This window comes from Oryzias latipes, chromosome 1 (genome assembly GCF_053564925.1).
Source record: "Oryzias latipes strain Hd-rR chromosome 1, Olatipes_Hd-rR_3.1".
Classification (NCBI taxonomy): Eukaryota; Metazoa; Chordata; class Actinopteri; order Beloniformes; family Adrianichthyidae; genus Oryzias; species Oryzias latipes.
This window is the reverse complement of record NC_136237.1, coordinates 34,872,399-34,900,247: the sequence shown is the minus strand read 5'-3', so window position 1 is coordinate 34,900,247 and position 27,849 is coordinate 34,872,399. Positions and strand designations below refer to the sequence as shown.

The 27,849-nt window shown below is 38.8% G+C and overlaps 1 protein-coding gene across 2 annotated transcripts; it reads left to right on the top strand.

The window, feature by feature from the left end:
* Positions 1-11,786: 11,786 nt before the first annotated feature.
* mdh1 (malate dehydrogenase 1) lies at positions 11,787-26,788 on the top strand. Of its 2 annotated transcripts, none has more exons than XM_011492737.2 (9): positions 11,787-12,193; positions 21,195-21,293; positions 22,545-22,641; positions 23,325-23,500; positions 24,974-25,096; positions 25,413-25,589; positions 25,674-25,787; positions 25,891-25,980; positions 26,353-26,788. In XM_011492737.2, exons 1-9 carry the CDS (start codon positions 12,140-12,142, stop codon positions 26,473-26,475), a joined length of 1,053 nt encoding a protein of 350 aa, XP_011491039.1. In that variant the 5' UTR covers positions 11,787-12,139; the 3' UTR covers positions 26,476-26,788.
* Positions 26,789-27,849: the final 1,061 nt, after the last annotated feature.

The following is a 27,849-nucleotide window of genomic DNA, read 5'->3' as shown; positions in this document are numbered from 1 at the left end:
AGAGACGCAGAAGTGGGCATGAAGCTGCACATTCAAAGAGTGGACTAGATGCATTCTGCAAGGTCACATTTAAATAGTGTTTGAGGCGGAGCTTCTTACAGCTCAGCTTGACCTACTTTTTTGATTCTGGGAGAACCATAAAACTTGCAGGAAATGTGTTTATGAAGAAAACAAAACAGACGAAGGAGAAAAACTTTAATATATTCATTAATATTTGTGCTGTTGTTTACTTAGAGAGTACATATGGTTGTTAATATGTTCACTTATTTGTATTTATGATTCTTATACAGGGTATGTAACAAAGTATTGAGCTGAACTTTTTTTGTTATTGCAATCTTCTTTCCTCATTTTGTCCATCATACCTATGATGAAAAATACAGGCCTCTCATCTTTTTAAGTGGGAGAACTTAAACTGTCACTGTATTATTTTCAATGTTGTTCACCTTTTGGCATTTCCCTTCAGGGTTCGCCACAGCGAAACATTCTACACTGATTCGCACAGGTGGGACACACGTCACTCCGGATGCCCTTCATGACACAACCCTGTATATTATCCAGGCTGGGGACCGCACAGGGAGACCCAGACTTGGGCCCCATTGTGGCTTCATAGTTAAGCAGTAGTAGGAAGGGTCTTGCCAACTACCCAAAATGAATGAAGCTCATTGCGCATTCTGGGGATTTAACCCTGGTTTCCCATGTTCCACTCTTATGCTTAACCATCTGAGCCATCCAGCTGCATATTATATTTAGTATACTTATACCTTTTCCTTACATATTCATTCATTTTTACTGCTTCTTGTTATATTTGGGGAAGGGAACAAATGCTTCAGTTTAGATTAGAAAGATATACTATTTATCCATGGAAAACATTTATAGTCTACAGTAAGGTGTAAACTAAATATATACATGGAAATGTGCATTTTTTATATTTAATCCAAAGGTTATTTATCAGAAAAGCACATTATCCATCAACTTTCTACATATTTTGGTGTTTGCTAACTTTATGCTTCTGTTTGAGGTTTTAATGTTTTTGTTATTTTGAATTTCAATTTTAAACTGCTTTTATTTATTTAAATTTTTTGTTTTCATAGAAAACTAGATCGTAAAAAGGGTGCAGGACTGTTACAAGCTTGTAGTTTCATTCAGTTTATTCTCATATACTGCCGTAGTATTTTTTACGTCACAGCTGGAAGTTTTTGTAAGCTGCATTTTTTCGTCTGCTCCTAATTCACCACATTTTGAATAAGGAAATACTCAGAAATGAAAATTTTAACTTGTTTTTTTTTCATATATGTCCTCCATCATCAGGAAAAATGCCACAAGAACATAGTTAAAAAAACATTATCGGCGTCGGAGTGGGCCTTTAAATAATGATAAAAGTTGATTTATCAATGAAAAATTTGAGTAGATCTTGTGCAAGGCGAAACAACTCACTTGTGGCTTATTAAAAAACTACGACTGGTCAGGCTAAAGTATGATGTGTTCTAACAGGTGGACTAATCTGACTGTGGAGGTTTTAATTTAAACCAACAACAATTTTCTTCTGCCCTATTAAAGTTCATTAAACAATTTTGTTTTTTGTTTGTTCATTTTGGGAAGCAGCAATTATCAGCAGCCAAAACATTAAAAATAAAATCATAAAAATAACGAAAAGAAAAGATTACATAGACATGAATAAATAATAATAGTGGGAAGCAGTATTTTGTTATGAAAAATGACTTTGAAAACTTTTTTTAAATTTAGTAAACATAAAATTAAAGGTCTTTTCTGTTATTTATATTTTTCAAATGTTCATCCTCAAGTAATTATTATCAGTGAGATCTGAACATTACATTTATTCGGGTAAATTCAACTATGTGGATGAGTTTAGTATGAAAAATCTGTTTTCCTTTTGATGTTCATCGTCGTGAAGTCAAAAAAACTAGAATGCTTTTTTTAAAGTGCTGTTAAAAGTGGGCGGAACCACGTTAAACTGGTACCAGCAAATAAGAAGGTACCTTTAAGACCCACCCATGAAGAAGTAATGAGTGTGAAATTTGTTTTCCCAACAAAAGCACCTTTGGGTTTTGTTAATTACAAAAGAGTCAAGCCTGGCAGACATTTCTTGGTACTAACAACTGACTTCTGACTATGTCACCGTTAAATCTGTTGTTTTACAACATGGGTGGTCAGAGTGGAACCTGCAAACACCTCATTGTGTTGATAATCTGGTTTAAACAGCAAACAAAAACTCATTTAAGGAAAGAAAAGTCTGTTTATGACAAAAAATTATGTTTGACTTCTGCGCCCGTGTCCCTCAGCGACCCAGCAGCCTGTCCCTGCTTGAAACCCGCCGGTGACTCGTCTGACCGCGAGGTGAATTCTGGCATTCCTGGCACAGACAATGCATGATTAGGCAGCCTTGAGTGATTTGCACAGCAGGTCCTAACCTGCTAAATAACAGCCAGTCAGTCAGTCGGTCAATTAGAGCGTGCAACCCAGACTGTGAAAACTGAACACGATCACACACTGCAAAGCGATTCGGTTGAAAGGTTGAACTAAGAAGCTCTCATGGTACTGTCAAGTCCTTTTAGATTACAGATAATGTGATACATTTCAGTAAAATTATAAAGCAATTTCTACCATTTTTGAAAATCTTTTCTATTTCTCAAATGTGAACTGGATTTCACTTGACTGCAGATGTTTTTCAATCACTTACATTCCTCCCATTCTTGCTTCTGATCATTCTGGAATCAATCCAGTGAACTTCTCACCCCTTTTTGTTTATTTCATTAAGGTTTTTGGTGCATAGTGAGTTTCAGGTCACTCCTGGGCCTGAGAGAGAGTCCTGGTTCCACTGAACACGAAAGCCTTAAGGCTAAAACAGCGGTGTCAAACTCATTTTCACCAAGGACCACATCAGCATAGTGGTTGTCCTCAAAGGGCCAGATATAACTTATACAGGTAACTAAATGTAATGAAAAATAAATGTAACTCCTCCTTACTGTTAAATAACTATTTAGTTATTTATTTATTCTAACTTTTTAAAGTGACAATAACAGTTGCATAGAAAACATATGTTTGCTTGTTACTCTAGCATAAATCCTTTTAAATTCTTATTAAAACCCACATAACTCCATAAATGAAGGATCAAACTGTCCAAGTGAATAAAGAAAAATAACATAAAACTGAGCTAGAAAGAGCATGTATTACACGTGTAACATTTTACAAAAAAAGGCTGCACACAACCTTGCATCCAACTGATGGTTTAATGACAACAATTTGTATGCATACGCACATAAGACCTGCAAACATTGCATAATTACAACTGCAGCTACACATAAAAATATGTAATCAACTAAAAAAAAAAACATTTTAAGAAATTAAAAACTTTAATGCTCTCACGGGCCATGTAAAGTGACATGGCGGACATGGGCTAAAACGTCAGACGTCACCATAGATGGAAAATGAAATGAATGAATTTAAAATTGATAAAAGGTCTTAAATTATATTATAATGGGACACAGAGAAACAATAAAAATAATGTTTTTTTAAAACTAATTATTATAGGATGAATAAAAACAGTACTGCTGTCATTCAACTTTACAGACTTTTATAATTTGTTGGTATTTTTTATTTTTTTATGCATTAAATGATCAACATTCTGAAACTCTTTTGTGTCTGTAGGTTCGAAAATCTGTCATGATCAAAATCAAGATTTTTTTTTAAATACTTAAAGAAAACTGATTGAGTTTCATGCATTAATGACTTTAAAAGTTATGTTTGCTAAATCATTTATTTATTTATTGCCATGACTGCCTTTTGGTGGAGTTTTCCATTGACACTTGAAGAAGTGGAAAAAATATAAATGAGGTGCATTAAAAATACTTGCATTGTGTGGAGCTGCAATGAGAAGAATGATCCTCAACAGAGCTGGGTTTTACTCTGACTATTTGTGGGGAATGCCCACAGCAAACCATGCAGAGTCTCTGGGCTTAATAAACCTAGAAGAGCAGTTGTAAATCAGTCTGAACAAAGACATGTTTGAGGAAGAACCGAAGCACAAAAGGCCAAAAGGCATTCAGCATTAATGCGCACAGGATTGGAGACATCGTGTCGAAGCACAAACTAAAACCAGTTCCGCAAGACTGTGTCTGACATGCAGAAGTTTTTTCTGCTCTCAACTTCCTTTCAACCACCTGCAAGAAAACTGAGGTTCTCAGACCAATTAAATGTGCATCTGGTGACCTCTACTGGCCGGTGTCAGTATATCTGTTGTTCATAAAACTGCTTCAAGTGTGTTTTACGAGTTATTTTACTGTTTTTGTCTTTTCTTTTACTCCTCATATTTTGGTAAAATGTTATCAGATTTATTGAATGGATTCTTGTCTTTCATTCTGATCAACAATCATAATTTTTAAAAGTAACAGAGGAATAAAAAGCTAAAAAAGACCGAATTGGACAAATTGTGCCTATTCCTGACTTAGAAAAGTAGAATAAGACAAACATTGCCAGATTTTGGGATATTCTGGGTTTTTCTAAGCAAAATACTTTGAAGTAAACTACAAGCATACCTATATGCTATATTGCAGAAATGTATACATTTAAAAATGTTTAAACATGTTTATTTTTTTAATTATAAATATATATTAAAAAAAAAATGCCCCTCTCACCCTCCGCGGGTGGTTTCTCCTCCAAGCTCGGGTCCTCTACCAGAGGCCTGGGAGCTTGAGGGTCCTGCGCAGTATCTTAGCTGTTCCTAGCACTGCGCTTTTCTGGACTGAGAGGTCTGAGGTCTTTCCAGGTATCTGTTGTAGCCACTCCTCCAGCTTGGGGGTTACTGCCCCGAGTGCTCCAATTACCACAGGCACCACTGTCACCTTCACTTTCCATGCTTTCTCCAGTTCTTCTCTGAGTCCCTGGTATTTCTCCAGTTTCTCATGTTCCTTCTTCCTTCCTGATGTTCCCATCGCTTGGCACTGCCACATCCACCACAACAGCTTTCCTCTGTTCTTTATCCACCACTACAATGTCTGGTTGGTTCACCATTACCATCCTATCAGTCTGGATCTGGAAGTCCCACAGGATCTTTGCGCTCTCATTCTCTACCACCTTCGGAGGTGTGTCCCATTTTGACCTTGGGGTTTCCAGTTCATATTCTGCACACATGTTCCTGTATATTATTCCAGCCACTTGATTGTGGCGCTCCATGTATGCTTTCCCTGCCAGCATCTTACACCCTGCAGTTATGTGCTGGATTGTTTCAGGGGCCTCTTTGCACAGCCTACACCTTGGGTCTTGTCTGGTGTGGTAGATCTGAGCCTCTATTGCTCTGGTGCTCAGGGCTTGTTCCTGGGCTGCCAGGATGAGCGCTTCGGTGCTGTCCTGTAGGCCAGCCCTTTCTAGCCATTGGTAGGACTTCTTGATATCAGCCACTTCAGGCATGGTCCGGTGGTACATCCCATGCAGGGGTTTGTCCTCCCATGAGGATCTGTCCTCCAGCACTGTATCCTCTGCTCTCCATTGCCTGAGACATTCACTGAGCACACTGTCATTTGGGGCCTTGAGCTTGATGTACTCATGGATCTTGGATGTTTCATCCTGGATAGTGGCTTCTACGCTCACTAGTCCTCGGCCTCCTTCCTTGCGGCTAGCATACAGTCTCAGGGTGCTGGATTTGGGATGGAACCCTCCATGCATGGTGAGGAGCTTTCGTGTTTTAACATCCGTGGTCTGTCTCTCTTCCTTTGGCCATCTTATTATTCCTGCAGGGTATCTGATAACTGGCAGTGCGTAGCTGTTAATTGCCCGGGTCTTATTTTTGCCATTGAGCTGGCTTCTCAGGACTTGCCTTACTCGTTGGAGGTATTTAGCTGTTGCAGCTTTCCTTGTTGCCTGCTCCAGGTTGCCATTTGCCTGTGGAATTCCAAGGTACTTGTAACTGTCCTCGATGTCTGCTATTGTTCCTTCTGGGAGTGAGACCCCCCCTGTGTGGACTACCTTGCCTCTCTTTGTCACCATCCGGCTGCATTTCTCGAGCCCGAATGACATCCCAATGTCAGTACTGTAGATCCTGGTGGTGTGGATCAGGGAGTCAATGTCACGCTCACTCTTAGCATATAGCTTGATGTCATCCATGTAGAGGAGGTGACTGATGTTGGCCCCATTTCTGAGTCGGTATCCATAGCCAGTCTTGTTGATTATTTGACTGAGGGGGTTGAGACCTATGCAGAACAGCAGTGGGGACAGAGCATCACCTTGGTATATCCCACATTTGATGGACACTTGTGCAAGTGGCTTCCCATTGGCTTCAAGGGTGGTTTTCCACAGCTTCATTGAGTTTCCTATGAAGGCTCTTAGAGTCCTGTTGATGTTGTACAGCTCCAAGCATTCAGTGATCCATGTGTGTGGCATCGAGTCATAGGCCTTCTTGTAATCAATCCAGGCTGTGCACAGGTTGGTGTGTCGTGACTTGCAGTCTTGAGCGACTGTTCTGTCGACCAGGAGTTGGTGTTTGGCTCCTCTGGAGTCTCTACCAATGCCCTTCTGTGTGTTACTCATGAATTGATCCATGTGCCTATTTATCTTGGTTGCAATGATGCCTGACATGAGCTTCCATGTTGTGGACAGACAGGTTATTGGCCGGTAGTTGGATGGGACTGCACCCTTTGAGGGATCCTTCTGGATCAGGATCGTTCGCCCTTCCGTTAGCCATTCGGGGTGAGTCCCATCTCTTAGCAGCTGGTTCATTTGTGCTGCCAGGCGCTCGTGGAGTGCGGTAAGCTTCTTTAGCCAGTAGGCATGTATCATGTCAGGGCCCGGTGCTGTCCAGTTCTTCATACCTGAGACTCTTTCTTGGATGTCTGCCACTGTGATGGTTACTGGATTCTGTTCAGGGAGGTTGCTATGTTCTTTTCTTAGAGAGACCAGCCACTGGGCATTGCTGTTATGTGCTGTCTGTTTCTCCCATATACTTTTCCAGTACTGTTCAGTTTCTAGCCTTGGTGGGTCTGCTCGGCTGTTTTGACCCTGCCACTGAGCGTACACTTTTGCAGGTTGAGTTGCGAATAGCCTGTTTATTCGTCTGGCTTCATTGTCTCTTGTGTACCTCTTTAGGCGGCTGCTCAAGGCTAGGAGCCTTTGTTTGGCAGTTTCCAGTGCTTCAGGTATGGGCATCTGGCTGTATCTCTTAGGTACTTGCTTTCTCATTGTACCTCTTTGAGCCTCTGTCAGCTTACTCACATCCTTCCGAGTTGCCTTGATTTTGGCCTCTAACCGTTGCTTCCATGGTGGCTACTGTTTTCTTCCATGGTTGCTCTTGTAGCCAAGCATTTCAAGGATCACTGCTGCTGAAGTGTAAACCAGTTCATTGGTTTCTGAGATGGTTGTGGTAGGAATTGCCCTCAATGCTTCATTCACAGTTTCCAGTAGACTTTCATGTACGTCACTTAACCGTTGTAGTTGGTGTCGGGGTTGCCTAGTGTTCATTGTAGACATGATCTTGTCTTTCAGGTCAGTTGCTGCCTCGCTCAGCGTAATTGTGGTTGTTGGGGCTGTGTACCCAATCTCAGGGTGGGAGTGTGGTATAATCTCCTCTCTGACCTGTTGTTCTGGCTCTCCCGTGGCATTGTATTGTATCGCTTCAATTTCAAGTTGTGATAGGAGTTGCCGTTTGTGGATGTTAGAGCACTGAGCTACCAGTTGTTTGGCAGTTAGCCTTGATTGTGGGTTTCGAAGCATCCATTCATTCCACATTCTCTGCATGTAACCCCTCTGGGTGGGATTACTTGAGTAGTAGCATTCTAACAGAACCTTGTTCTCACATCTAGTCCATTTCCGTCTTGTTCCAGTAGCCCACTTTCCATCAGGGTGCTCTGGTTCCTCAGCACCTGACGCAGACCTTGTTTGGCCGGGCGACGTCTGAGCCGGCATGACATGTGGTTCATTGTCTCTCATGTTGTGAGGTAGGCATTAACGTTAAGGGTCTTGCCCAAGGACCCTCACTGGGTGATGTAATTGCCCGTCTTTGTTATGGTAATTGCCCCATTTCCATGGTAATTGCCCCATTTCCATTACCATTAATTGTTCGTTCCGCCCTGGGAATCGAACCCGGGTTTCCTGCATGACAGTCCTGCACCTTACCAACCGAGCTACCCTTTTGTTTTTGTTGATTTTCGGAAATTTAAATCTATACAGATTAAAGTTTGCACTTTGTTCTTTTTTTTTTGGTTTGTTTTGATGAATTTTCTGTCTTTTTTGTGATTTTTGTTCTTATTTATAATCTGGTTTTAGATTTAGCTTATATTTTGGTAAATAAACTTTTCTCTCATTGTTTTTTTGGCTTTACACGTCTTTACAGGTTTTACAAGTAGTGATTTTTGAATGACTATTTAAGGATTAATTCAAAGGTCAGTTGAAAATTTAAGTAGTACAACTTGGAAAGAAAATGGATCCTTTTAAAGTATCTATTAAATCTTTACACCAACAATTATTTTTACAGTTAATTCAACAAGCCCATAATATTTTTCTCCCTCCGATAATATGAGCAGTGTACTGTAAAGTGATTCCTTGCTTTTGCTGAGATCAAGTTTCTTTTAATTTGTCAACGTTACTTGTAGGACTAACGCAAACACTTGCACTGCAGCGTTTTAATTGGCTTATTGTTTTAAGGTGGGAGCTATGACCTTGTTTGTGCTCAGGTGCACGGGCAGATGGTTGGAGATTTGAAAGTAAAGGACTGGCGCTACAAAGTATTCTGCTTTTTCAGGTAAAACTATTTCACCATGAGTCCATTGTCACATCTCAATGAATTTCATGGTTAATAAAATGATGTGGAAAAGAACTGATCATATTTTTTATTACTGTACTGAACTTTGCTTGTGCTGTTTGTAACAAACGCTATTTTTTTTTCAGTAGAATGCTGGTCAGATCAAGTGTTTACTTTTTTAAGAAGCAGTTTTGTGACAAATCCAGACTCAAAAGTATGCTAGTTGATCAAGGTTGCAGCTGCTTTTCTGTCCAGAAAAAATAAACTGCATCCACTGCTGCTGCAGCAAAAAACTCATTTGACAACCAGAATTGGTCGTCTTCAATCTCTTGAGCATTTCAATAAATCAAAACACTTAGAAGATAAACGAAGCACTGATAATAATCAAATAATCTTAGAAAACTAGGTGACATATGCAAACAAATAGAATGACCAAAATAAAAACTTAAATAAAAAAAAAAACGCTATTCTAAACAGTTAACCTTTAAGATTTATTTTTAAAACATGAGTCAAATCAAATGTCCTTTTAAAGTGACAGCTAAAAATAATTATGTTTTAATGTAAGACGTGTTAAAATATGCGATGAGTAACAGCAAAAGAAGATCAAAAAGACTTGCTGTGTTTTTAGTGATGTACAACAGAAGGATGGTCTGCTCTGAGGCCATTTTCACTCTTTTTCTTTTCTATCAGGTTACTTTTGAGTAAACTTTATTGATCTGTTTTCTGACATTTGACAGATAGACAAAGGACCATCATTTGGGAACCAAATCTTTGCTCCAGACAGTATCTGAATGTTAAACTAAAAAAACAAAGAACATTACTTCACTGCAAAATACTATGTTCAGTAACTGATGTCTGGCTTACCACCATTACTGTCTCATTCATTAAGAAATCATAAAAGGGTTTTGAGAACAGCAAGCCTCGTGCATCCAGCTTCGTGCCAGTATTTTTTATGTCCTTCTACACTGAATCATGCTGGCCCCTAATGACAAAATAAACAGGGATCTGTGGATTAATCCACAACATAAACACAGGCTGTGCACACAGCATCTGCAGGCATCAGCGCATCAGAGTACTGGGACTTGCAGGAATGTATTTTCAATGTATAGCTTCACTTCAGACATGAAATAAATCTCTTAACCAAACAATTATTTTGTTATTCCCTTTAAATATAAAAAAAGATAGATTTTTCACAGCTGAACTAATTTTACTGAAAATGCCAAATTGTGCCTAAAGGGAAAAAAAGAGAGTTTTAAAATCTAAAATACTGCTTTTATTTCTTCTCGTCTTGATTTTTGCAACTCCATCCTTACATGTCTAAGTAAAAAATCTCTCGACCGGCTCCTGGTTGTCCAGAATGCTGCTGCAAGGCTTTTAATCAAATCTTCTAAGTTTTTTTTCACACGTCACCCCGTTACTAATCCAGCTGCACTGGCTCCCCATCCATTTCCGTGTGCATTTCAAAATTTTGGTTTTAACATACAGAGCACCGGTCTATATAAAATACCGTGTCCAGCCGTACACTACCAGCAGGTCCCTGAGATCATGTGACCTTGGGTCTGCTTGCTGTTAAGAGAACTCAGCTAAAAACTAGAGGTGACAAAGCTGTTGCAGCGATGGCTTCATCCTAGAACTCCCTTCTTCTCAGCCTCAGATCTGTAGACTCAGTGTTTTCTTTTAAAAAGAAGCTGAAGCTTTTCAATTAGATTTTTCCTAATTCTGTTTATTTTCTGTATTTTACTTTCTTTTTCATTGTGAAGTCTTTTGTGATTTTTGTCTTGAAAGGTGCTATATATATATATAAAGTTTATTATTATTATTGCTAATTTTAACCTTTTGTAGAGATTTTTTTTGTTAAATGTTAAATAAGGACCAGTGACAAATAAAACATAGATCTTGATTGATCACTCAGTTGTTTTAAAAGTTAAAAGTGACACAATTTTAAAATTGTATTTTTAATATCCCAAATTAAAAAAAACAAATCTAACAGCAAATATCCATGAATCAATACAGTCATACCCACCTAAAGCTACGGACACACCAAAAATGTGATGTGTGTTCAAGAACATGCTGTTCACACTGGTCAAGCAGGGAGGGGCTTTCTTCTTTTTCTACTGTTTACTAGCGAATGTCCGTCACCTACAGTTGGTGGGGCTTGGTACAAAATATCAAAGCGATGCAAATCTCCCAAATCTAGCTCCGGCCTTTTTCTTTTACAGCTCTATTTATTGTAGGAACGACTTGATGTCAAATAATTCCGCCCGGGAACAAACCAGAGATATTAATTTCTCCTTCATGATGAATTTTAAAACACTTGACACTTCTGTGAATTAAAAGGGACGTCATCCATATATCGCTACCAAATCTGAGTCCTTCAACCTGGTTCAACCTGGTTTAACTTTAAGCATGCGTTCAATGGCCACACGTTCAGAACATAGAGCCTAAAAACGGTCATAGCAACTTACGTGGCTTTGTGTGATTTCGAGTTTGGAATGCGGAAGCTCGAAATGCGTATTTATGTCCGTTTACTTGGCTTTTCATTTAAAGTGGCCGCTTGACCGCACAATGCCGAGGGTGGTGTGCACGTAGCTTTAGTTGTACATCCTAATGCTTGTAATGTAGGGCAGGCAGAATGCAATACCAGCAAGAAGCCAAACAGAAGCCCTTTTAGTTGAAAATTGCTCTTGTTATTTAAGTTTCTTTGTTTCATGGACACTAATTAAAGAAAGCCAGACTTTTTATTGCAACCTTAAGAAGCTTTTTATGACACAAAATTTAAATGCCTCTTTCACTTAAAAAAGATTTATAAATGTATTTATTCATCCTATATAGGAATTATTCTGACCCAAAGTAATAAAAAAATAGATTTGTTTTGCCCGCCTGTTAGTTACTGGTTCATTTGAGGCATTTCCAGATCGTCAACCCTGCATCACCATCCTTCCAAAATAAAAGACATGAAATTGTTTGGTGACGTCATACATGCCTACCCCCCCCCCCCCCCTCCCCATTTATTTATCTATTTTTTTCTCGCAATTCTTCCGTTTTCCTCCATCAAGTTCACCTGTGTCACACCTGAATAGCTTTAGCCGCCGCTCAGAAGCTATTTGCGTCTGCACAATCTTATTAAGGGACTAGACTGACTGCAGCAGGGTGCGTTTGTGTGTGGAGGTGTGACTTGACTAGAGGACAGGAGGCACCTGACGCCGTGGAGGTGGGACTGCGGCGCGGTGACAGTCGCATTTTGCTCCACGGCGATTACGCGTCCACCCCGCCTGTCTTTTGGTGGTGTCCTGACTCGCCTTCAGTCCGCCCGTCTCTGCATTCGTTGGGTTAACCCACTATTTCTGCACCAGAGGTCGCCGGTTTTGAGGACAACAAACTCCCCGCGGGACCATGCTGACGCTGCTGACGTCCATGTACATGGTGGTGCGGGCCATTTCACCGCAGGTGAGCTAAAAGTGGCTCATCCGGCGGCGGCTATGTTTGACCGCCGTGGCGGACGGAGCTCATCGCACGTCCTTGAACGCACCATCTCAGAGGAATCATTGGGGCTGTTATGAGTTTTGAGTTTAGAGTTACGTTCGTGTTATTATGGCGTGTTTAGGGGTAACACTGCTAAACGGTGTCTTTTATTCTCATTAACTTCGTTTTTAAAAATGACTACCGAGAACCAGCGAAGTAAACTAACAGGTTGCGTACTCTTCTTAAACCTCTAGTTATTATTTCACTAAAAGGCTGCAGGTCTGATTAGAGTTTGAAGATTCCTTGACATCTAAACAGCAATGGATTATCAGCTTCCGCTAAGTTTCTTTCAAAATAAAAGATTCCATGGCGTACTCCCTGTGTTTTTGTGCTTCTTATTATTAAACGTTTGTTGATTAAACTGATCGCAATTATACAAGTTAAAACTGTAAATTATTTTTTTCAAGAATAAACATATGTAGAAAACCTAGCTGGCTGAATATCTCAATGTGTTTAAGCAGAAAGTTTTTAGTAATAGATTAAACACAAACAACGACAGAAATCATGAACTGTTGAATAAATCAAGGAAAAATGTTAAAAGCAGTTAAATAAGCAGCAATTCTTAAAAAGTGGGCCTTTCTTATTTTTTTTTATAAATCAAAACAAACAAAAAGCTAACATGTCCTAAATTTGGCCATTTAAAAATATTTTACAACATTCTACTTTAATTTATTTGATTTTTTTTCTTCTAGCATTTTTCTTATGTTACCATTCAGTTATATACTATATTTCTAATATACTTTTCAAAATGACACTCTTACTTCTAATTTGCTATAAATATTTTTTATTGAGACATTTTCTGTTGATTTTTTAAGTCTTGATCGGGTTTTTTTAATTCATTTTTATTTTACTTTTAAATAATACAGATGTTTTATCCTTTTGATTTTTAGCTATCTAAATATCTTACCTATTTAACCTATTGTATATCTATTATCTATAACTGTTAAATATACATTTTCTATCAGTTTTGGAAGTTTTTTGTTCAATTACTGATTTTTTTTCCCTCTTTTACAACAACACGTAAGCAGCATCCAAACAAAGTGTAAAAATGTTCATTACGATTTAAAACTATAAGGAAAAATCTGTAAAGTATAACTCAAAGAATAAGAGTTATTTTATTTATTTCTAATGATTGATAGGTTTGATGAATCTCGGTGTCTGATTATGTTGATGTTTCTTGAAGCTATCCTTTGCTCAAAAAATGTTTTATTTGGGATTCCATCTAGTCAGTTTTATAGGTCAGTGGGTTAAAACCCATTTTTTTTAGGAAACTGTTTTTCTGAATGAAGACAAAGCCCCATATTGAAACTGACAATATTCACTGTCTTTCAACCCTGCAGTTGGTACCTCAGTGCCTCATGAACAATGACGCCATGGCAACTGTCTGTCAAATCAGTTGTGGAAAAAATATGTCCTTCCACCCACAGAGTAAAAACTGATTCACATTTGTGTAAAAAAAACAAACAAAACCTCTGACCCTCAGGAGGAATGAACCAAGAACCACCGTTTTTTTCTTTTGCATTTTATAGGATTAAATCCGCAATTTGTCCAGATTATTCTTTAGGTTTCGTCCATCAATAATAATAATAGTAAACAATCAGAATCCTCTAGCTGTATTTGCAGGTTTTGATAAAATGGCGGTCCTTCAGTTAGATGAGAGACCTTCACAACGCACAGCTGCTTTGTCTGATCTGCAGACTGTAAAAGATAAAAAAATCGTCTCTAACTGAATTTAAACATCTATCAGGTTGTACAATCTGCACATTTCTGTGGCTTAAAAAAATTGTTGATTAGCTAAAACTGAATTGCAGTATATTTCCTTCAAGCCTAAATTTCTTTTCAATTATATAAAAAATGTTCTTTCATGTTTTTTTCCTTAGAATTGCAGAAAAAAACATAGATGTTGGTTAACATCTGAATGTGACTTCTCTAGCATTTTAGCTCTACTGCCTAGTCTGATGATGGAACTGATTGACATGGGGGGGGGTCGTTTTCTTGAGCTGCTAAGTAGAAAGCCTCTCAACTGTACTGTTTAATTTGGGGTCAAACTCCAACTTGAATCTTTACAACATTCTATTAAGCTTCCTGTAGGTGATGCGTTTGTTCTGTTATTTCTTTAGATTCGTGTGTAATAACTGTTCCAGCTGCATAAGAACAGGTGTTGTGTCTGCATAGACACCAGTGGAGTGGGGTTTCAGTTCATTCCAAAGGTGCTCTAAAACATATCTAACTATTTAAGGGCTTCTCGTTAAAGAACCACTCCAATGAAATTCATGTTTTGGTGTTTTTAAAAAAAAACATTTTTCATGCATTTTTTTGATGACTGAGGACGTATATTTAAAAAATTAAGCTCAAAATTGCATTTCAAAGTATTTTGTGTATTCGGATTATGAATCGAGCAGAAAAAAAGTCGTTTGTAAAAAGGATATTTGTGTTGTAGAAAAATTCACTGGACGGACCACAAGCTTCCTTCTCTGCTACGTTCTGAGGTGTCAACTTGTAGATGACTAGATCCATGTATGTCTTCTTTTTCCTTGTCTGAGCTAGACTTTGGCCCAAAACTGCATGGCTGGATAGCTCAGATTGTTTGCCATTTTTGTAGCACTGGCGAGGGGCTGTAAGATGTAAACAGAGGTCCCTCAGTTATTGGTGATAGAAAGGGGGTGAGATGGCAATAGTCCAGCCCACAACTCAGTTTTTTACTTTGCCTAAAGATCTGCATGATCATAATTAAAAAAACACTTTTACAAAAGGTCCAAAGATGATCTGAGTGGATCATTATTAGTTTTTACAACTTTGAAAACATGTTATGGTTCTGAATGTCTTCGATTGTTGATTTTTTGCTCTTTTGTGGACATAAATAAAAAAAATCCCATATTTTGCCCTCCTCTACCAAACCTTACAGCAATGCTGTCAGTCATCTGACTGCCATTGTTTTATTTTCTTTATTGGTCACTTTTGTTCACCAGCTTCTGAATTAGCATGTTTTTTACACACCACAATGCAAAGTTCGCATTTTTTTCTTTGCCAGCTTACTCTTAAACAGGGCTCTCCAACTCTGGTACCACTTTGTTTTCCAGACATTTCTGCTACTGATTCTGTAGATTTCTCGGTCACAGCCTGGAATCGCCAAATCCAGCTGGTCAGCAGCAAGTAAAGCAGGAATACCTGGAAAACCATTGATAGATTTTGAGGACCAGAATCAGTTTGCAGTAAAACAGCTAAGAAGTTTGGTTTTTACCAAACTTTTCAAAAGAAGGCTTTTACCAAAGTGTGGGTGATGACAATGTTTAAACATCAATTATAACTGATGCTGACTGATTTGACTGGCTGCTCATTTGGAACAAGGTTCACTTTCTTATTGCGTCGTCTCTTATTTTTTTCCTTCTTTCGTTTCCAACTCCAAACTAATTAAGAGCTAAAAAGGCAACAAAAGTGATGTAGCTCCACAATCTTGCTTTAAAACGGGTTAAAATGTCCACATTTATGAAACCTCTTCTTTCTAGAATCAACCTAACATTACCATAAGATTCAGCTTTTTTCTTGCCAGAAAACACAAATCTGCATTTTATCCGTCACTGCTATTCTGGCTAATGGCTTGTGCATGTTTTGACTTTTATTCTGAAGGCTGGAGCGACTGGCTTCCTGCTGTGTTGCTGGAGTTTGCTGCAGCAGAATGTGCAGCAGATTATCAGCACCACGGTCAGTTCCTGTCAGGGTTCCAGCTCTGTTGAACTCTGCAAACGGCACGAAGATCAACATGGCTGCCGGTGTCCTTGACAGGTGACTGTAACTGAAAACCTCACCTGCCTGAAACTAACCCCCCCGCCCCCACATGTCTTTTCCATTCAAAAGGACATGAATTCATTCATGAACCTTTTCTGTGTACCTTTAGCCCCTCTGTAAACTTGGCATTGGAAGCAAAATTCAAAAGTTTTTTTCATTTTGGTCTCAGGGTTCGACAAAATTGACAACATATGAAAAAATTATCCACCTCTTTTTACCCCCCCCCCCCCCCCCCCAAAAAAAAAAAAAAAAAACAAACAATAAAGAAAACCAACAATTGGTTCCTCGTGTGACATCCTGACTGTTGAATGCAATTAAGGTGCTGTTCTACTATATAACCTTAATCAGATCAGACAGCTCTAAGGAGATTAACCTCCCCCCATACTGCAGATAACAAGCTAAACACTTAAACAAGCTAGCAGCTGAATTGTGCAAAGACAAGTGAACTTTGTTCTAAATTACCTTTCAAACTTAGTTAAAAAGAGCGGTCTATAACTGTTAAAGATATATAAATATCACTATTATTACACATTATTAATTACTCATATTATTATTCTCTATATATTATATTATCTCACTAGTGGCTCTTTTTGATTGGTCATGCTGTAAAAAAACGCTGATTTTTGACAAATCTTACTCTATATTTAAATTCTGATGCTAATCTAGTTTTAAAAAGTTGATATAAACTTCAGTTTCTGTGAATAGAAAAAAAAAACTAATAAAAAGAAACTATTTTTGCAATTAAGTTACAAAAAAGGTTTTTCTAAGGTTACAAAAGTTTAATTTTGGTGTAAAAGTGGGGTTTTCAACATGGAACTAAACGGGAAATTCTTCTTTTCTGAAACCAGCCCCCAGTGGTCATTTCAGGAACTGTAACCTGCGGTATTTCCGAGGTGGGTTAAACCTAAGATTTTTGTGATTTACAGTCAATTAAGTTAACTTCAGGCCTCAAATGGCTGACTTGGGACATCTTTTTACTTTATCTTCTGGGTTGTTTGTAAGCAGTTTTTGCTTGTTCCCTTCTCAATATAATACAACCACATATGCTTAGGAACCACAAGAAAACTGTTGGTGCAAATATGTTGTATACCTTTTAATGCATCATCCTAAAACAGCCCACCCCCCAGACAAATGTTTAGCACGGCAAAAATGTGCCCGTTAGGTCACCCGGCCATATCTTTTTCACCTCACAACCTGGTCAAAGCAACATTTGTGGAGTTCTGTCGCAGTTTTAATCATGTTTTTGCTCTCATACTACTACTAATTTGTTATCATAGCTTCTTGGGAAGTTAGATTGTGCGTTTGAAGATAGCATACTGGGTGTGAGGGACTGATGCCTCGTTCACATTCCCCTGTTTGTCAGTTCTTAGACATAATTCGAATAAATCTGCTGATCATTATAGACTCAAGCCAGCTGCAAGAACATTTAAGTTACTGCAGACCATAGGATACATCTGATCTACTCCTAGATTGCGTTTCATGTAAGTTGACAGACCTCATGAGTTAATTTGGGGTTTTGAGTGATTAAAAAAAAAGGTAAGCTGTTTGCATAATGCAAAGTTACCTGTTCTGTCTCGTGCTCGATTATTTGTTCAGCTGCCGTGATGTGATGTGATGTGTTCGGACACAGTGAAGTGAATGTGTTGAAGCCGGACTGCAAACTTGGTTTAGAGCACGGTGCAGTTGACTGGTAAAGTAGAAATCAGCTGTGATCTCTGAATGGATGGGATTCTCCAGATATAATCCGTCATGCAAATGGCATTGTCCTCTACAAGACAAATCATAGTGGCACATATAAATTGCAGTTATAGCTCTAAAATAAATTACAAGCTATGAAACCTCTTTAATAATTTATAGTCAATGAAAATGGCACAGATTGCCACGCACTGAATGGGGTGAAACGGCTGCACCCGTGCTCAGCCCCAAATCAGCAACAATGTAAGACGGAACAGTTTGGTATAAAACGAGTAATCACTAACTGCTTTACAGACCACTGTTAGGAGGGTTTTTATTTAGTATGAAGTACTTTTGTGTCTTCTCTTGATTTGTGTGCTTGATTCAGGTCCCATTTTACTGTTCTCACACAACTGAAGGCATTTATTCTCAAACATTTTTAAACTTCTTCTCTTCTTTTTTTTTTTTTTTTGCATATTTCCTCTCCAAAAGACTGAACATTTCTTTACAACATATATGATATGAATAATTCTGATCAAAAAACAAGAAAACAAATGTAAATCTCAAATTAAATATACCTTAAACATACATTTTTGTTGATTACAGTTTAATTAAAACTGTTGGGAAAAGGAAAACCAATCATTATTTGATGGAAAATAATGAATAAATCATGCATGTGCTCTTCTTGGATTTGTTTATTTACTACAGTCATTGTCGCGACCTGTCCAGGGTGAACCCTGCCTTCATCCTAAAGTGGACAGGTTAAGCTCCGGCACCCCTGTGACCCCGTAATGGACAAAAGGGGTTCAGATAATGGATGGAATAGAGTTTGCAGTCTGAAAACTGTTGTTGTGTGGGTTGGGATACTTTTATTATTCTTTTAATATGATGTCTCCCTGTCATTTTGGTATTCTGGATGATGGGGTTGGATTTAAAGACATAGGAATGTAAAAAGTAATTGAATCAAAATGCCTCATCCCTGTGGGTTCTTATGAAGACCCCCCCCCCCCCCCCCCAAAAAAAAAAGACATTTGTGAATGTTGTAGAGATTATACATATGTTGTACAGCAATGAAAGGTAGATTATTCTAAACATATTTCTAAAGAAGACAAATCCCTGGAATTGTGCATGTTAAACAAAAACTTACAAATTTCCGATAGTTTTAGTTTGGGAATTCATTTGAATTTATTGAGCTGCATACAGAGATTTCTGGGGTGTGGGAAGGTGCATAATTATGTTTTCCAACAATGTGGAAAAAATCCAATAATCTATAGATAGAAACGTGGGGTGTTGTGGTTTTTTTCATAGATTTCTTTTAATAAACTGTCTCTTTTTATGCAATTATTTGCAATTGTATCAGTCATTAAAATGAGTTGAAAAAGTCTGTGTTAAGTAATCGTATAACTTTTTCCATTGATGTTATTGTAACTTTTGTTTATGATTTCTTCTCATTTTCCAAAATATACAGTACAGACCAAAAGTTTGAACACATAACTTCTCATTCAAAGAGTTTTCTTTGTTTTCATGACTATGAAAATTGTAGAGTGACACTGAAGGCATCAAAACTGTGAATTAACACGTGAAATTATATACATAACAAAAAGTGTGAAACAACTGAAAATATGTCATATTCTAGGTTCTTCAAAGTAGCCACTTTTTGCTTTGATTACTGCTTTGCACACTCTTTGGATTCTCTTGATGAGCTTCTAGAGGTAGTCTCCTGAAATGGTCTTCCAACAGTCTTGAAGGAGTTCCCAGAGATGCTTAGCACTTGTTGGCCCTTTTGCCTTCACTCATCGGTCCAGCTCATCCCAAACCAGCTCGATTGGGTTCAGGTCCGGTGACTGCTGAGGCCAGGTCATCTGGCTCAGCACCCCATCACTCTCCTTCTTGGTCAAATAGCCCTTACACAGCCTGGAGGTGTGTTTGGGGTCATTGTCCTGTTGAAAAATAAACGATGGTCCAACTAAACGCAAACCGGATGGAATAGCATGCCGCTGCAAGATGCTGTGGTGGCCTTGCAAAGCAGTAATCAAAGCAAAAGGTGGCTACTGTAAAGAACCTAGAATATGACATATTTTCAGTTGTTTCACACTTTTTTGTTAGGTATATAATTCCACATGTTAATTCATAGTTTTGATGCTTTCATTTGAATCTAAAATTTTCATAGTCATAACTCTTTGAATGAGAAGATGTGTCCAAACTTTTGGTCTGTACTGTATGTACGTTTCATTTGTTAGATAGTTGATAGTAAAAGAGAGGGGAAATCCCTCCTAATTGTTGTTACATCGTGGATAATAATTTTTGGAGAAATGTTAAAAAATAAATGATTTGTAATTCAAGTTGTGCTCGAGCAGCGCAGTTTTTCTACCAACCACTAGGTGTCGCAAGCGTTGAGCTTTCTGAGACAATAGCGGGGAAAAGGTTCCTTTTTTTTTTTTTTTTTTTTTTTTTTTTTAGAAAAGCGTCGTCAACATGTGGGCGGTTGGAACCAGAGCGATGCATTCTGGGAGAAAGAGTTACTTTAAAAGCAATCAATTTGCCTATCCTGCTACATCAGCGTGTTTTAGGACTACAAATCCCAAGCGTTATGGGGCGGGTCTATTCACCGCCTAATTTCACAAAACACGGATAGAGGTGACCCCCGCCGTCCAGTCCGACTCTGAGCAGGGAGCACAGCCGCATCCGAAACAACCTCCTCCTTCTACTAGCAAAAAATGGTAACGACGACGACATTAGGCTTTATTTCTTGCACTTTATATTTAGATAACCTCCTAAATGTTTATCTGAACAATGGGAATGCAGAGTTTTATAGTGCATTACCGGATGACATTGAGGCGACAACGTCACCATTGCATCTTTTTTAATGCTAAAAATGCTAATATTTGTTTTGGTTGCTAAACACGCAACAGCGTTCAACCCGCGGTGTGAACTTTAAAAATGAACTGAAACGAGACGATGCAACGTTTAGTGAAAGTGCACAGAAGTTCAACGTTCAACTGCTCCTTCTTACTTTTAATTCATCCATTTTTTTAAAGTAGCAGGCGGCGTGGCAGCGACGTCAGATGACGTCGACATCCATTTTCTTGATACTTTCTCGGTCAGCCAATCAGAGCGAGTCTCTGAGGTGGAATCCTGTTTAAATTAAGAAAAAGTCACCTGACGAGCTAGCTTATATTGGCCTTAAAAAAGGTGTATGCCATTGTTTTTCTTAAAAGGTTGAACTTAATTTATTTGAAATAGTTTTGTAGAGTTGATCTGATCATTGATGGCAGAAAATTACTTGATATTTGTCCAAAAATAAAGGCCATGCCACGTGCTCTGGCAGTGACGTGCAAGGTCATTCTGCCTGTTACTGATTGGAGTGGTGGGGAATCTCCTTTCAGAGAAGACTGACCTGCAATTCCTGGTGTTGACCTTTAGTGTTCAGTTTAAATCAGTGACCTTGGGTTTGCTTCCTCTGCAGGCCGAACCAATCCGTGTTGTGGTGACCGGGGCTGCCGGACAGATCGCCTACTCCCTGCTGTTCAGCATCGCAAAGGGGGATGTGTTCGGGAAGGACCAGGTAGGCGATCGGCTGATGTGTTCGTGTCGTGGTGCAGCTGCAGAAGGAGACCCTGTCCTCCTGTTCATGTCAGCTGCACACAGCTGTTACGTAACGGCATTACCACTGGTAGGATGCCCTCAGCTTCCAACCATCCAGCTTTTTGATGCAGGGAAAATCCAGGGAAAGCCCCATTATCTTAAAGCACTTGATCTTTGTATTTTCCTTAAAAGATTATAATCTATTTTGGTTCAATTTGAAGTGAATTGCAGGATTCTCACACATAATGGCACAAGTATCTTTTTAGTGCAGGTGTTAAAACAATTAAAATAAAGATTTAGTCAAATCTGAATATGCCCTGACCCCATTTAAATAAAAGACAAAAACTTCAAATAAAATAAAAAATCGGAACAATTTTGACCTGTTTTATAGGTTTTTTTAATTCTCAAAAAGCCGGCAAAATTTGTATTTAAAACCACATGTATTTGTTTCAAATAAATGGTAAAAAGAAAAAAAAACTTTTTAAAAAGCTTGATTTTATGTTTTGACATTAATCTAAATTTGCACTTGTGTGTAAAACTTTAAAGTTAACATTGCTGTCTTTAAAATTGTGGCTCCTAAAAAAATTAAATCTGACAACAGAGGCTCTAAAAATGTAAAACCCGTGCATAAAGTATTTATGCAGGGCATTAAAATATTGAATTGTTGCATGTATTTTTGCAAAAACTGCAGTGTCACTAATATAATAAAGCAGATTGGATGTGGAATTTATAATTATGATTTTTTTTTTTTTTTTTTTTTTTTTAGAAAATTACTTGTTTAAATTCCTTGTTCATGTCTTATCCAGAGATGGAAACATTTGATTGTTTATTGTTTTTTGACATATGAATCCTAACCAAGCATGCAGAGCTGTTGCTCCTAATTGAGAATAATTTGCAATAATTATTCAAATTATTCCAAAGTCAAAGTTGGAATTCAATATTTAAATTAAGCTAAATCCATATTTTTTTGTATAATGTATACGGTACTTTCTTTGCATTGAATTTTTATGGCATTAAAGATGATTTAAGAAAAAAAAACATGAAATCAGATTGGCTTGTTTCTGAAGAAATTCTGATTTACATTTTTTGGTTTTTGGTTGAAGCTATTTGTGTGAAAGTTTGGTCATTTAGGAAAAACTACTCACTGAATTTGAATGTGTTTTATAAAAAAATAAAATAAAAAACCCATCAGAAAATGACTTCTTTCCTTGTCTTATTTGCTTTTCTTCAGCCAATCATCTTGATCCTGCTGGACATCCCCCCCATGCTGCCGGTGCTGGACGGAGTGGTCATGGAGCTGCAGGACTGCGCCCTCCCTCTGCTGAGGGGTGAGTGAATTCTTATTTTTAAAAGTTTATCTTGAAAAAGAAAAAAGACTTTACATGTTTTAGTTTTTAGACTCGGTTTGCAAACACAAATATTTATGAGCTGTTGAGTTACATGTTACTGTGACATTACAAAACTACATATGAACAGTCTTTTCCCATCTTTATTTACATTATTTAGCATCTGTTGACTGACAGATTTAAAAAAAAGCCTCCTTTTTTGTTGCCTCTTCCCCCTTAAAACCATCAGCTGTTGTAAAAACAACATTAAGTGGTTTACTGTGAATATTACACCTCTGAACAAGAAATATTCTGTTCAGTGCAGTAAAATAAGAATAGCATCTTGCCCTGAAACATAAATACATTAAAATTGTGTTTGATTGTTTCTCCTTCTGAAGCTCCTTCAGCCTTCCTCCTCCTCATCCTCTGCCACTGCATGCAGGAGGAAGGAGTGTCTGAAACAAACCTCCCGATTGGCTGCTGGTTCAGACACCCCAGCAGCCAATCAGATGAGTGCACGAGCAGAACTGAACTCTGACTGAAGTCCAGTCTGATAGCAGCAGCTTCTCTCTAACAAGCAAACGGTTCACCTTTTTCGTCAGCATCTGCTGAGGCGGCAGGAATTGATCATGAAGACGGACTCGTTTCAAACATGAACGATGAACACCTCCCTCTTCTCCACACAGAGGTCATCCCCACCGACAAGGTGGAGGTGGGCTTCAAGGACATCGATGCTGCCATCTTGGTGGGCTCCATGCCCAGGAAGGAGGGAATGGAGAGGAAGGACCTGCTGAAAGCCAATGTGGCCATCTTTAAGACGCAGGGACAAGCCCTGGATAAGTACGCCAAGAAGACCGTGAAGGTGACGCCTCCAAACATCCCACTGTTTTAGTTTTGGAAGGAAATCACGCGACGGTCACTGCAGTCAGGAACCGCTTCCTCCTTGCTGATCGATTAAAAACAAGAAGTGAAGTTGCTTATGTAGCATCCACACACAAACGGCAGGTTTTCAGCTTTCCTACAAGCTCTCCACAATTCAACAGCTTTATTATATCTTATTTGATGGAACTAAAATGACCACAACAGTCACAAAAAATCTGTTTATTTTATCTTTCTGACAAAAGTAAAACTGAATAGATGCAGAGAAAAGGGGATTTTATTGACCAAATGTATAAACTTTTCTATTACCATTTTGAATAGCTTAAGAGCGTAGTTAAAATGAAAAACGTCCAATTTTTTAGCAGCATATTTTCATTTGAATATAAAATCATTTCCTGTAAATCTGCGATGTTTTTATATCAGAAGTTGATCAAAGTGTGTGGAGATGTTTGGCATTTTTTTCTAGCAGTGTTTTAAGGAGATGTGTTCCTCTTCTCTCCTTGAAAAATATTAAGAAAGAAATGAAAGTGTCTTTATACTCCTAGACTCTAGATGGCGCCGTTTGTGAACTTAATTTTTTAAACAAAAGTTTTTTTGTCCTTTTATAAAAACAGTTGACTAGTATTGTTTTATTTCAAGTGATCAATATATTTTTAAGTGTTTCATTTTGCTGCAATTACCTTAAGTTACTGTCGCTACGGTTACATGAAGAAACATATTTTGTTCATTAAGGTTTTAAGATTTGTTGTTTTTACTTGGTTATGCTTTGATGTTGTTTTGTTTTTGAGGTTGTTTTTTTTTTAAATACGATTGTGTAAATTTGTAAAGTTTGTTAAATGTCAGCCTTCAGCTTGAGGCTCTAATCTCTCCTGAGGTCAAAGTTCATGCGCAGATGCACTGTGGAGACTTTGGCTCCAAACATGGCTCAGAAGATAATTTATCTAAAACATTTTTGTCACTTTTATTTTTTAATTAGATTTTACTTGAATATTTGAGCTGGTTTTAAAATTCTTCAGACAAAAATGGAATCAAGGTTTGGCATAGAAAATGGTTCAATGGTGTGGACCTGCACAGTGCAGTTCCACCTACATGACGGCCCAAAGAGCTTTAGTCACAATCACATTTACTCACATTTACAGCTGCCATGCAAAGGTGCAAGCCAGCTCACTACTGTTGTGTTTAGTGCTCAAGGGCATTGGGCAGCAGAACAGGAAACACCTGGGACTTGAAGGTCAGAGGTCAACTGACCTCTGGCTGACCCTGCATTTTTTTTTTTTCTTTCAAACAAAAAATATGTTTTTAATGTAAGAATTCAGAATATGTATTAGTGAAAGTTTAAAGAAACAAAACAGTTTTGTGTCTGACTATTAAATTAATCAAAACCACAAATCCCAGCCAAATAGTCGCTCATGTTAAAGCAGTGCAGTGACCGACACCTCCATTTTATCTTCATCAGGTCTTGGTGGTTGGAAACCCAGCAAACACAAACTGTCTGATTGCCTCCAAGTCGGCTCCATCCATTCCCAAGGAGAACTTTTCCTGCCTGACCCGGCTGGACCACAACCGAGCCTGCTCCCAGGTACGCCCAGGTTCCCCTTGACTGCAGCAAACGCTGGAGCGGTGGGCTCTAGAGGATGCGGAAGGTTGGGTCATAGTTTTCACACTTGGAGGGCAAAAAGCTTTTGGACATTCTCAACAAACTTGTGCATACATTTAATCTATATTTAGTTTATTTAATCAGGTAGGCGAATGTGGTTTTAGATTTCTGGTTTCTCTGTATTCTGACTGACTTGATAAATTCCCCCGAAACAAGAGAAAAATTGTTTTGGAGAAAAAGTTGTCCAAGAATACGACCAGAATTGTTTCTTGCTGCCGTGTCTGCGTCTGTCCTGCAGGTGGCGATGCGCTGCGGTGTTTCCTCCGACAAGGTCAAGAACGTCATCATCTGGGGGAACCACTCCTCCACTCAGTACCCCGACGTCCATCACGCCAAGGTGAACGTCAGTGGCTCGGAGGTGAGCGCCTACGACGCCGTGAAGAACGACGCCTGGCTCAGAGGGGACTTCATCTCTGTGAGTGCGCCACCTGCTGGTAGAAAACGTTAAGGCGAAACTCGTCTCCACAGAGTGTGAAGTTTGTTTTTGTCGGTTCTGCAGACCGTGCAGCTGCGAGGCGCCGCTGTCATCAAGGCCAGGAAGCTGTCCAGCGCGATGTCCGCGGCCAAAGCCATCTGTGACCACATGAGGGACATCTGGTTCGGCACGAAGGAGGTCTGTGCAGAATTTAGGAGCTATTTTCAAAGAACAGATTCTGTTGAGTCCTTTCACCTTTTCGGCATTATCCGAAAAACTGATGTTTCATTGACTTAAACAGGGGGAGTTCATCTCCATGGGAGTTTACGCTGCAGGAAACTCTTACGGCATCCCAGAAGACCTCATCTACTCCTTCCCCATCCAGATCAAGGTGAGAGATGTCTGAGGGCTTTTCTGCTTTAAATGAACGAGAAGAAATGTGAAAATGAAGCAAACAAGATCATTTTGTGGCCATTTTCACCTGTAAAGAAGAAAAAAAGCCCATCATGTCAAGAGTTTTATTCTTTAGGATCATTAACAAAAATAACTGCTTACAGGTCCAAGTCCAAATCCCAAAACAAAGAACTGTTTTTTTCAGATCAGCAACACATGATCTGATTTAACTTTGTTTACATCAGAGAAGCTGCTTTTAAAAGTGAGCTTTTATTCCACTGTTTTGTTCATTATTTTCTTTCCATATATTTTGTTTGTTTATTCTGTTACAAAATAGTTACAAAATGCCACAAATTTTTTGTTTTAATAGAACAAGACCTGGAAAGTTGTTGATGGACTCCCTATCAACGACTTTTCACGGGCCAAGATGGACGCCACAGCGGCAGAGCTGGTGGAGGAGCGGGACACCGCCATGGACTTCCTTTCTCAGTGACTATCGCCCCCTGCTGGCCAGCAGAAGCTCCCAGATCCGCTGCAGACGCACTGCTCTCGGCTCTGAAGTCAAAGCCCTCCACTGTTCTAACTGTTGGAGCTGTGTGTGTGTGTGCGTTAGTTTGTGTGTGTGTGCATGCGTGAATGTGTGTGTGTCACCAGGCCACTTCTTCAGATTCACTGAGAATCTGTCAAAATTTCCACACCTGGCCTCCTCTGTTTGCGGGACAAGAGTCTCCGGTAGATGAAAACAGTAGTTGTGCAGAAACTGTAACAGATCATTTTATCTGCAATAAAACAAACACGAAACTTCATTTGTGAGTCTTCAACTTTTATTTATGGTGTTTAATATTGAGTCTTTAAAATGGAAATCACTGTCAGATCAGCTGTGCTCTCTTTAAAGTTCTAAGATGAAATGGGGAAAAAAGCATCCGAAGCAGCTGCTTCAGGCCCTTCACTCTGCCACACTGGTCAGAGCTCTACAAGACACATTTATGAAATAACATACTTTTCTTTTGTGATTGGATCAACATGGCAACCAATTCATGTTTTGGCTGCCTGTGGGTGACAAACAGCTCTATGTAAATGTTAGAAGAATTGTCAGAAGTTAATTTTTGGCTTTCCTTTGCAACTGAGGTTTTTGGTTGACCACGCCCACATTCCTAATATGTCTGCCAAATGTCTTATCGTTTTATTCACTTTGAGCCAGGGATTCACAAGTTACATTTTCACAATGTTTCCAGTAAAAATGTGAAAGCAACAAGTGCCATTCAAAATCTACAACTACTAAAACTTAACTGATGCATCCACTTAGACGACTAGATCCATGAACGTCTTTGTTTTCCCCGTCTGAGCTGGTATCTGGATCAAAACTGTACAGCTGGATAGCTCCAATATTGCTCGCCATTTTTGTAGCACTGCTAATGTTAGGTTGGGGTTGTGAGGGACTGTAAGCTAGCTGGCGAACGTGCAAACAGATGGATGACGGGAAGTAGGGAGGGGGTTACTCCACATCGACTGACATGTTAAACATAAAACTAAATGTTATGTTCACATCTTTCTGCAAAGTTGTGCACAAAGTATTAATTTGTGCACAAAACTTTGTCTTTATGGCAGATTCCTTACTCCATACTCTTCCGAGAAAGGTATTTATTTATTTTATTTCTGGAGACGCTTTAGAACCAAAAAGATTCTGTGTTAAGGATTGATTTAGAAGTTTTGCTGCACATCTGATTTTGGCCAAAAACGCCACAAAACCAGTGAAGATCACAAATCATTGAAGAAAGAAGTTCAGGGCACTGTCTTGTGGGGTCTAGATGACCTCAGTCCCAATGTCAAAGTGCCTAGGATAGCACAAGGGTTACACAGACTTAGC